General features: G+C 45.0%; 1 protein-coding gene across 10 annotated transcripts in view; it reads right to left on the bottom strand.

Moving 5' to 3' along the window:
- Nucleotides 1-213: 213 nt before the first annotated feature.
- The window catches only part of LOC125978096 (echinoderm microtubule-associated protein-like 4), a 75,918-nt gene continuing 64,191 nt past the window's right edge, over nucleotides 214-11,940 (bottom strand). For all 10 annotated transcript variants that reach the window (XM_049735132.2, XM_049735139.2, XM_068652475.1 and 7 more), the window contains one exon: nucleotides 214-11,925. In XM_049735132.2, coding sequence (XP_049591089.1) covers nucleotides 11,560-11,925 — 366 coding nt within the window. In that variant the 3' untranslated portion in view covers nucleotides 214-11,559. The remainder of the gene's footprint in view (nucleotides 11,926-11,940) is intronic.

Raw genomic sequence — 11,940 nt, 5'->3', positions numbered from 1 at the left:
ACCATTTTTATCTGCTGACTTCAAGAAACCTGACAAGGAAGCTGCAATTCAAGAACATTGCAGCAGGTTTATGTAAGTGACCAGGACACTTTATCTGCAGCATCAACCAGGATTACCCAGTCTACAGAAGCATTAAATATATCCCAGCTGAAATTTGCATCCGGCCATGTAGTGGCAAGTCATAATAAAGACACATATACAATGACTCGCATATTATTGTCAAATGGAATTATTTTATTCTCATATAAACTTATCTGTACGTTTAATGCATAGTGGTACAATAATGTCTCATTTTTGCATATTTTGGTTCACATCACTTCTCTGTGGATTACCGAACATAACTACTGATAGTACTGAAACAGTGACTATGAGCAAAACTAACAATCAGAATTATGTATTAACAGCATTGTTCCATTATTTCAATATAATAGACATAATCTTACAACAATGTATGTTAATAGACAAAAACTTGTAGAATATTTAGTTACAAAGATGCATTGTATTTTTCATGTTTTTAGCTCAGCTGGTTATCAAATCACATTGCGTCCATCATCCGTTCATGCAATTACATTCTCACAAACTGTTGCACGTATCATCATGAAATTTTACCACCATAATACTTATAAAAGGAATGCTAAAATTTGCAATCAAAACAGTTAGTTGGTTGCATAGTTATTGGCAAGTTCCATGTGCTCGGACACATGATTGTTGAATGAGAGAGAATTATAATGCGCCAAGCTTTGATGTGTATTCATATGCAAATGAGTTAGGGGTCATAAAATTTTATGACCTTTTTATGACTTGTTATGGTATCATAAATCACCCTCTTTTGAATTGTGGCGGGGTTGGGGGCATCAAGATGGCGCCAGTCGTGACGGCGCCATCTTTGACTGTCGCCATTTTGGCTTGCTGGCGCCATTTTTAAGATGTGGATATGTATGGGCATGTATTTTTATGAATCAAGACAGGTGCAGCACCTGAGCTAGCTTTGCTAAAAGCCCTCTGAGCTACCTTTGCTTCCGGCCCGTACGTGTGAGATTGAAGGAGCCTTTTTGTTGAGAAGGGGAAGGGAGGGGGGTCTATGTGTCAGAGTGGAGGGTCACGAGAGGGAGGGGGGTGTTTGTGACAGAGGCGTCATTACAGGTGCCAAAAGTTATCTGAAAGAGAAAAAATCAAGGTGTTGTCGCATATAATTTGAGAAACAATAGCTCAGCCAAAGTTATCTGAAAGCGAGAGACGCATGTAATTTGGCAAACATTACTTTAGAGCACATATGTCAGAGTTACGGCCCGCGGGCCAGATCCGGCCCGCGAATTGATTATCTATGGCCCCCTGGATGATATTGAATTACTATTAGAACCGGCCCGTAGGCCACAGCCGCCCGCTGGTGTTTTGCACGCACCAACACTACATTTCCCACAATGCAACGGTAGCCCGCGATGTCCCTGCAGCTCGCACAAGCGGCTTCATTATTCATCAGTAGTCAGAGCAGAGTTCAACTTTCTGATACCCCCCTCCTCAAAAATGGCTAAACGTAAGGTGGACGCTGAGAACAGGGGGTTTCAGGCCAGGTGGGAGGCAGAGTACATGTTTACGGAGGTAAGAGGCAAACCTGTGTGTCTTCTGTGTGGAGAAAATGCGGCTGTAATGAAAGAATTAAATTTAAGAAGGCACTATCAAACGTCTAAGAAACACACAGACCAAGACAATATGGAATATGAACAAAAGCTACAGAAGGTGGAAGAATTAAAACGAGGCCTTAAGTCCAGACAGGCTATGTTCACGTATGCTAAATCACAAAGCGAGGCTGCTGCCAAGGCTAGCTTTATTGTGGCAAAAGAGATCGCCAAATCAGCCCGGCCCTTTGCAGAAGGAGAGTTGATCAAAAACGGGTTTTGAGCCTCAGAGCCTAACCCCAAACATTGATGAACTTGTACAAACAATGAGACACCTCTAAGTATCAGGCTCAGCCTCAGACAAGTGAGCATCACAGAACAGTAACGTATTTTCCGTTTTTTAATTCGGTTACATTTTTACATTTGTTTCTACAAGACGTGATTTTTCTTTGAAGAAAGTATTGTTTTGTCTGTGTGCCGTAAATTTTTGAATTTTATTTATTTATATTTATTTTTCAGTTGAATGGACCAAGGGAAAATTGCAGATAAGAGCCATGAGAAAGAATACAACTGATTTGATTATTTTTTTATTTTACGATTTGAAAGCAATGATCAGTAGATCATAGAGCAGCACAATAATACATTTTCAGTTTATAATGCATGCACTTTTACTTATGCATTTTTGTTGATATTAAGAAACACATTTTGTTTTTAAAACAATTGAATTTTTTGCTGTTTGGGTGTTGAAAATGTTTTCCCTTGAAGTTACTGACAGAGCCATAACAAAATATTGCCATATTCATTTAATCATTAAATAATGTACACTGTGTTAGGTCTTAGTTCAAAAGGCTATGTGCAATCATTCCGATATATTTTAATAAACATTGAACCAGTCCGGCCCTCGGCTTGTAGCAAATTTGTTTTTGTTGACTTTGACATCCCTGCTTTAGAGGATCAAGGGTTTTTTTTTGTTGAGAAAATCATTGAAGTGTCGCAAGGTGTTGTCAAAGTTGTTTTGTTCACACAACATCGTGAAGGACCCCCTGCTGTGCTTTGATCAGCCAGGGGCTTCGGACATTTGTCTACTCTGACCCCCACTCTCACCCCCACTCTGTTCCTCCTAATAAATATGCCCTTGCAGGAAGGAGACTTTTCAGATTTCATTCCTGTAGCGAGTGAACTCTCCACCTGCAGGTGTCTAAAAGAACTTGCCTGTCTCCTGTGTGGTTCTTGCAAAATAAGTTGGAGTGAGCAAATCTCTAACATTTTGGTGCCGAAACCCGGGACCTCTCATACCCATCATCTGGCTGACGGAGGACGACGCGCTGTACACCGTCGACGGGCCAGCGTCCACTAGCCGGACCTGGTAAAGAAAGACCTGGGAAGGAAATTCTTCGCTGGGCCAGCATCTTAGGTCTGCCTTCGTCTGACAGAGGTGGATTGACGGGACCCGGCAGTGCAACGAACCAGGGGACAAGTAAGTTAAAGGCCTGAAGTTGTGTTGTGTTGTTAAACGCGTAACACGTAGAGGTGCACGAGAGCCAGCTTGGGTTCAAGTCCCAGTGGAAGAAACAGGCTAAGAAAGGCAGAGCTTCTTTTTCGTTCATCGAAGAAGTGTATAGACTCTTCTTTGTCTGTTTTTCCGAGCTGAGGGATCTGGCTTGGGTTAGAGTCCCAGTGGAAGGAACGTGCTAAGAAACACGGAGCTTCTTTTTTGTTAATCAAAGAAGGGCGTAGATTTTTCTTTGTATGTTTTTCCAAGCCAAAGAACAGCTTGGGTTCAAGTCCCAGTGGAAGAAACGGGCTAAGAAAAACAGAGCTTCTTTTTCTTAATTGAAGAAGGGCGTAGATTTTTTCTTTTGTCCGTTTTTCCAAAGCTGTTTGGGAGGGTTTTACACCCATCCCTGGATAGGCCTGGAAAAAAAAAAAAAGCGCTGGAGTTTGTGTGATTGAGTGTGTGACTGGTAGGATAAATTGACTAAATAGCAGTTCTAGCATTGATCCACGGCAATAATACAGGCTAGTAATTTGTTGAAAGGTCAATTTAAACCTGCATTGAGGATCCTCAAAGAGTCAAAGAAATAAATACCGTATTTGCCGGTGTATTGGTCGACCTTTTTCGATCCAAAATCGACCGAAAAAAATCGACCTCGACTTATACACCGAGTCATAAAATTTAACTTCGTATTCATCGCTTCCAATGTGATGGTAACCAATTAGAAAATTTGAACCAGGCGGCGTGCGCGAGTGCGCGGCCCGCTGGAAGTCGAATGAGGCTCAGCGATCTCCTCCGCGGTGCTTATAAACAGCCGATCCGCTCGGCGGGGGCTATTTTCGGCCACTCGGCGCGTGCGCACGGCCTCCCGGATGTGCCGGGCGGCGTGCGCGAGTGCGCGGCCCGCTGGAAGTCGAATGAGGCTCAGCGATCTACTCCGCGGTGCTTATAAACAGCCGATCCGCTCGGCGGGGGCTATTTTCGGCCACTCGGCGCGTGCGCACGGCCTCCCGGATGTGCCGGGCGGCGTGCGCGAGTGTGCGGCCCGCTGGAAGTCGAATGAGGCTCAGCGATCTCCTCCGCGGTGCTTATAAACAGCCGATCCGCTCGGCGGGGGCTATTTTCGGCCACTTGGCGCGTGCGCACGACCTCCCGGATGTGCCGGGCGGGTGCGCGAGCTCGCCGGCCGCTGGAAGTCGAATGAGGCTCCGCAATCTCCCCCGCGGTGCTTATAAACAGCCGATCCGCTCGGCGGGGGCTATTTTCGGCCACTTGGCGCGTGCGCACGGCCTCCCGGATGTGCCGGGCGGGTGCGCGAGCTCGCCGGCCGCTGGAAGTCGAATGAGGCTCCGCGATCTCCTCCGCGGTGCTTATAAAGTGCCGATCCGCTCGGCTTGGAGCTATTTCCGGCCTCCCGTTGGTGCCGGGTGGCGTGCGCGAGCTCGCCGGCCGCTGGAAGTCGAATGAGGCTCCGCGATCTCCTCCGCGGTGCTTATAAACAGCCGCATGCGCACGGCCTCCCGGAATTTGAACACATTTCGTCAATAAATTTCGCATATTGAATTTTGAAGTTTAATATAATGCAACAATTGAGCTCGACTTATACAAAGGATATATCATAAAATCGTAAATTTCCATCGAATTTTAGGGGGTCGACTTATACACCGAGTCGACCTGTACACCGGCAAATACGGTAAGTAATAATAATAATAATAATAATAATAATAATAATAATAATATTTTTGAGAAAAAGAAATTGTATAACCTAAAATTACTACAATTAAGATGGAAAATAAAAACGGTAAATCTCTACCTCTTGACGGAGATGAGAAGTACATGGCGAGTAGATTTCTTAATTGTATGCAATATATGCCAAAGTGGAAGAAAAAGTATGGAGTAGAAGGGAAGTTGAGAGTTGAAGTGTGGAAGATAGTAGTTGATGTTTTAGAAGAGAGTGTGGATAAAAAGAAAAATGGACTGAAAAAGAAAAGAAAAGAGAGAATTGGATTGTGCTAGAGTGTGGTTGAAAGCTTCACAAGAAAGAAGAGAACAAATCCAAAAGACAAAAGATAGAAAGTTGAAAAGTGATGAAACCGCCATTCAATTGAGATTTGAAAAAGAATTCTGGGTACATAGTGGCATCCCATTCAATGATGCAGATGAGAGTTCTTATCAGCAACATCTTAAAATTGCGCTCCTCACTGGTTTCCCCCCTGACTTGGGCAGTTGGGTGAGGAAACACTTGGTGGAAGCGGACACTGCTTGGTTTACAAAAAAACATGCAGTGGCCCAGAGACGCTGATAAAGGGATTGAGAAAGGCAAAAGTTCTGATGTATTTCATCTAGATGATGATAATGATCTAAATAAAGATACAACGATCTTCTACCAAAGTTCCCAAAAGGGCAGAGGAAGAGTTAGATACCAACAAGGTCGCAAGCCGCCATTCAAATCAAAACCCCCATCAGATTCAGACAACTGTTGGAACTGTGGGAGACGAGGACACTTTGCACGAGAGTGTCGTTTTGCAAAACAATACCAATCAAAGGGTGGAGGAAGGAGCAGAGGAAAAGCCAAATTTTTAGCATGACAAGCTTCCTCCTCTTTGACCGCTTATGCTCATACAGAGAAAGAAAGAATAGATGCCCATATGACAGCAAAACATGTCATTGTCAGATTATTAGAATTTTTTTTAGATTATTAGAAGTCCTGTCCATCCAAAAAGTATGACAATGCTGTTTGTATGCCCAAATTACAAATGACTAGAGCTCAAATTTGTGTTACACTAAAGTTAAAATATGCAAATCAAGTGGTAAAGAAATGCAGCTTGCTTCTAGAAGATAAATAAATAAAATTAGAATGTGCTGTCCTCGTGTGCATGGGAGGGACCAGCTCATGATCGACCACAGGAAATGGCCAGCCTGTGACGAATCATTGGTGCTGGGAACTACCTTTTGCGTGCGAGAGCTGTGCATGTGTGTGCGTATATGTTAAAATAATGAACATTGGCTAAAGTTTTAGTATAAAAAAATTTGCTAGACTGTGGTCTATCCAATTTGCACCGCAGAACAGAAATGATTTTGAAAGATAAAAATGAGAGGAAAAAGAGAGAAATCTGTTTGCAAGCAGAAACTAATCCACACTAGTGCATGTTAAGTGTCGAGCCCACATGAGAAATTCGAAGAAAAAAAAATGACAGAACATGCTTTCAGGAATTGGAAGAAGCTAAATTGTGAATTTAAGATTTTGCAATGCTACATTTAATAGGAATAATTGATTGGTTGTGTTATAAGATTATACAAAATTCTAAATGCAAGCTAAATCTGAGAGATTGAGTTCTTCAAATTTAAAAACAAAGAAAAAATTCAGATTAATTTGCCAATTGTTTGTTTTAGTTAATTTTTTTTTGAATTGGTGGATTGTTCTACCAGGAAACCTGAGTTGAAAATGATATATGAATGTTGTGTGGTGAGCTTGGATGAATTGGGACCAATGTGATAGACTCCTTTTTGGAGACTGTGTGTGAGATGCAAGTGAACATTGATGAATGATAGACGGAATGAAAAGAAATTACAGGTTGAATGGTTGAAGTCGTTGGCGACTACTATGGAAAAGGAGTAGAGCGACTTTGATGAAAGAGTCATCTTGAGCAGGTTGAATGTTAGAAAGAAACACGTAGCTTTTGGGTAGATAATTAACTATAAAAAAAACTGGAGAACCAGTAACACATGTAGAAGATGTGTGAACTGAGAAATTGAGAAGCGTTTTGGAAAGAAAGTCAAATTAAATGATGATGGAATCGTATGTAGTAAAGAACGCATTCTCCCAAAAAAATTGTCAAGGTGTGAGGCATGGGTGTTGCCAAGCCTCAAAAGGAGGGAGTGAGTAGGACAGATAGTGGAAGATAGTAATAATACAACACTTTATGACAATGAATTTTCGAATACATTTGGTGTTATACTGTGGTAATTTTTTTGTTCTGGTGTAGATAGGTTAGCAACACGAGAGATTTAGAGGTTCAAAAGAAAGACAGTTAAAAGAAAACATTTTTGATTTGGACAATTGCAGGCTAACAGGAACATGAGAACGATAAGAACTACGAGACTTGCAAACAACAGATGAAGAGCAGTCCTTGGCAGATTATATGATCAGGACGCTCAAACTGTGTCAAAGACAAATTTACTGCCGGCTGATCTTTCCTCCTCACAGGTCGACAACCCCATCAATCCAGGAGACTGGGTCTACATCAAGGTCATCAAAAGAAAGAACTGGGCCAGCCCGCAGTGGGAGGGACCGTTCCAAGTTTTGCTTGCTACGCCCACGGCGGTAAAAATTTCTCAACGGCCCAGCTGGATTCACCTCAGCCACTGCAAGTTGCAGAGAGTGCTGGACCCCTAATTCGGAGTGGTGGGGAAGGCTGACTACAAAGGGGACCCATCGTTTAGGGTGAGGCGTCTCAATGTTGGTGAAGAATTCATCGATCCCCACTCCGCTAGGCGAGGGGATGTCCCGGTGTCTCTGCCATCCTAGTAGCAACGGGGCTCCATATGCCAGATGGATCCTCTGCTGCGTTGTGGTTGGAGCGTGCTATGGTCTATTGACTCATCTGAACAGACCAAATGACAATGTTGCCCGTGGTAAACGATGGTCACATGATGAGAACTTTGAAGACTGGTCATGGGACCCCAGAAACCCATACGAAACCAACACTTGGTACCGGTATGTCAGGTTCACTGTGAGTGCTCACACACAGGAGGCGTGCTATGTGTGTTCGAAACTCCCCCCTTCCTCCACGCAAGTTCGCTTGGAGGCCAGAGCAATGAATGTCACTGAAGCGAAACGTATGGCATCCATGGGAGGAGTTGGATATCAACGCCGAGCAGTCACAATCAGTGATGCCGACCCATCCCACTCTGGACTTGCAGACGGTGCCTATGATGAACACTTCTGGGCAAATCTCAATGTGACTGTTAGAGGATGAACAATACCACAAGTGGCCTACACGGAGAGACCAGCTGGAGTGAATTACACATGTTACATCCAAGGTAGCAGGACCCACAAATGCATTAACGACGACTGCTCTCCAGGAGGAAACTGGATGGGAGCTTTGGACATCACCGCTGTGTGCCAGGATGAGAGAGCCATTTTCAAGGTGTAAGGGCTCTACTACCGACATGGCTGCACCATCGGACGGGACCTACTTCATCCAGAGTTTCAGAAGCACTGCCTCACCTGCATCCTATGAGTGCACGTGCCTGTTCAGAACGGATCGTGGTTTTGTGGTCACCAGAGTTGTCCGATGCAGCCTGCCAACTGGACACGTGTGTGCGCCAGTGTGTGTGACAGAACACACCTACAGACTAGAACATCATCAGCTGACGAAAACACGAGCACATATACAACTTCTTAGGCGTGGCAGATGTGATAATGATAATGAGACGTGGATTGCGTAGATGCTGTTCTGTTGAGCATGTTTTACGGAAACTTGTTGATTTGACCATCAAATATGCTTCGCAAGTGATGGATACAATGATGTACTGTTTCTGTGTTTTTCTTTTTATTTTTTTATTGATAGCATTCTGGTCGCCTGTGGCAAAGGGGCCGTGTAAGAATTTTCCTGCTAATGACATCTGGCCAGCAGGTTTTTCGCTTACACAATAAGTTTGATCTGGGGTGTTGAGGTAATGCCTCATCTTCACTGGAAAGTGTTGCTATCATTGTTTGTTGTTTTTATTTTTACTATTCTTCTTTCTTCATTATACATATATATATGTTTTTTCTTACTTGTCTTTGTTGTTTGGGGTGACATAATCATATGATAAAACAGGAGGGAGATGTTAGGGTTTTCCAGGTTATCTTTATCGTAGGATTATGTTGGAATGTAGACTATAATGATTAAATCAATCTTGTCTTGCCCTCACAATGCAGAGTAAGATGAAGTGGTTGCTTCCTCTGCTTGATTGACCAGCTGCAGGGGAAGCAATCAAAGTTGTTCTGTTTCCCACAACAGTGTAAAACACCCCCTGCTCTGATCTTATCAGAGGCCGGGGGTTCACCAAACCTGTCCACTCTCACCCCCACTCTGTTCCTCCTAATAAATATGCCCTTGCAGGGAGGAGACTTTCAGACTTCATTCCTGTAGCGAGTGAACTCTCCACCTGCAGGTGTCTAAAAGAACTTGCCTGTCTCCCGTGTGGTTCTTGCAAAATAAGTTGGAGTGAGCAAATCTCTAACACACCCCACATTCCACATCTCGCGGGTACAACCCGTCCACAAGAGCCCCCATCACCGTCTGCCTCTCAGTGTCCCATTTCAGAAGCCGCGGCGTCACCACTCCCAGCTCCGGTTCCCTCTCTCCCGCCCGTCGGTGGTACCCACCAGCCTTGTGGACATCAAGAGCCACCCCTTGAGGGGGGGGGGGGTTCTGTCACGCTCACGCCGGTCCGCTAATAATCCGGTACCCCGCCTGTCACACGCTCACTGCCACACCCACCAATCAGCCAAATCACACACACCTGTCGCTGGCTTTTTGACTATTTAAACCCTGCCAGCTGATCACTCCCTTGTCAGTCTGTCCCGTGATGCTACCCGTATGCACTCTACCCGTCTGACTCCCGTTGCAGACCTGTTCCATTCGCTGAACCGTCTCGTCTTGCCTGCCCTGACCATCTGCCCGTTATTGACCACGCTCTGCTCGCCGCCCATCCTGACTCTCTACTCGTCACTGACTACCATCAACGCAAGCGCCTCGCTCTGCTACGCGCTTGCGTCGCTGCTCTCTTCGCCACCGCGCATGCCTCCACGCTGCGCCTTATCACCAGCCACGCCACAGGACAAGCATCCAACCGCTCCTGCTCGAGATCCAGCACTCCACTTCCCCTTTCCTTACAATTAAAAAAGTCTGTGTCACTGCGCTTGGGTGTCCTGCCCTGTTCGTTACAAGCACCTCTGCATCATACAGGATGATGACTGCTTGTTCCGCTTGCAAGCGTAAAATGGGGAAACTGTCATGTGTGGTTCTTGCATTAAAGCTAGACTGGGGAAAACTATCACACAGTGTCATGACAGCCCACCTTTGTTGAAGATGTGCAGCCCATCAGCGTTGTAAGTTACTCAGTGGCTCGAACCAGGTTGACTGACACTGGCCCAAGTACACATTTCATACGCGATTACAATGAAACCAATATGTGTGTGTTTTTTTTTTTAAATATGAAAAAACAATTTAATAGTCAACATTTTTAGTTTTATCCACTTCAATTGATCAATTATCATTGATCCTTTTACCACTTTTTTTTGCTTGTTTACAAGACAAAGCCCAAAAAATGTCACATTATACATTCAGTTAGATTCTTTGCTAGAGAGAGAAAAAAAAACATGCAAAAAAGAACTACTTAACTAAATTTATATGGCGAAAATACAGGGCCAGTGTTTGGGGCCCCAGAACATTGTTCACAGTGGCCCATTGGCAAAAAAGGGCAATGTTGGACCCCAACCCTTTTTTCTCTCAAAGGACGAGGAGTTTCTCATGTTGTTTGTTGCAGCATGTTGCAAGCAGCCACGTTAATACGCCACCATCAAACTCATACAAGGTACTATTGTGGTCTGTCACATTAGATTGTTCTTGGAAGATCATTCTGTGTGTTAAGAGTGCATTTGTTCTGAAAATCGGGTCTGAAGGGGGTCATACCAGAAACAGGAAGAATGACTCGAGTCAATTGACTCTTAAGTGTGTGACGCGAGTGGAAGGAAACTAATCAAAGAAGCACCCTGATTGACCAACAAGGAAGTGTCCCCAACTACAAGAAAATGCATCCTACCCGATAAGTTTTTTTTTTTTTTTTTTTTGGTCTAAAAGCGAGTTCCCTGGACAGCAGGAAGTGTTTTTCACAGCAAGTCTCTTCTTGACGACTTTGCCATCATGGAACGCTCCCACACGCATGCGCTCCTTTCGGACACACTCGGCTAACATTGGCACATATGTGAGCTTCTTGGTTTTTGTGAGACCACATCAACACAGACGGCCGCGGAAACAGAATCCAAATGTGTGCGGTGTTCGTAGTGATGTGCTCAGTTCACGCAACGCACTGCATCGCCTCATGCACTAAACGGCTGATTTCCTATCTGGACGCGAGGGCTCCGTCTCGGTCTTTGAAGGAAGAATCTTTTTGTATCCCAGGCCTGACAGGCTGAAAGGTTTTTGGAATGTGGGCGGAAAAGGCCACTTGAGTACAAGAAGGCTAACAAGCTAACTACATGCAAACACCGCACAGGAAGGCTGCTGGAGATTTTTTTGAACCCGGAACCACAAAAAATGTGATGCAGGCACAGTTGACTGGTGTGACGCCAGAGTCTGCCACGTTTGATTGGCGGGTCAAGCTTGATGACTTGTTCTCAATTTTTGAAATGACAAAGGAACGTCTAATGTTTGCCGTCCTTGGCATCCTGGCAGCCTACGAGGGAGGCGCGAGGGGCGGCGGGTCCTCGTCGCTGGGCGCGGCTGCGTCATCGCTGAACGCAGCCGCATCACTGCCGAGCGCCAAAGTGTCTTTGGGACTTGGGGAAGGTGGCGGAACGGACGCTGAAGGAGGCGGGGTTAAGTTCGAAGAGGTTAGGGGGCTTGGCGGAAACGATCCTCCCGGCCCGTCAGCGGCTGAGCGGTGGAGGGCATTGCCCACCGCCGGGTTGCTCTTGTCGACCAATCGCCACTGAAGGATGCTGGTGTCCTTGCCACCCGTGGAGATCAGGTGACTGTCATCGAATAGGAAGCTAACGTTGGTCACGTGACTGCTGTGAGCGCTGTACTTGTGACTGGGAGCCTGATGTCCAACGCA

The sequence above is a fragment of the Syngnathus scovelli genome, chromosome 12, assembly GCF_024217435.2.
Source record: "Syngnathus scovelli strain Florida chromosome 12, RoL_Ssco_1.2, whole genome shotgun sequence".
Classification (NCBI taxonomy): domain Eukaryota; kingdom Metazoa; phylum Chordata; class Actinopteri; order Syngnathiformes; family Syngnathidae; genus Syngnathus; species Syngnathus scovelli.
The sequence above is the reverse complement of the archived record's forward strand: the minus strand, read 5'-3'. Positions and strand labels throughout refer to the sequence as shown.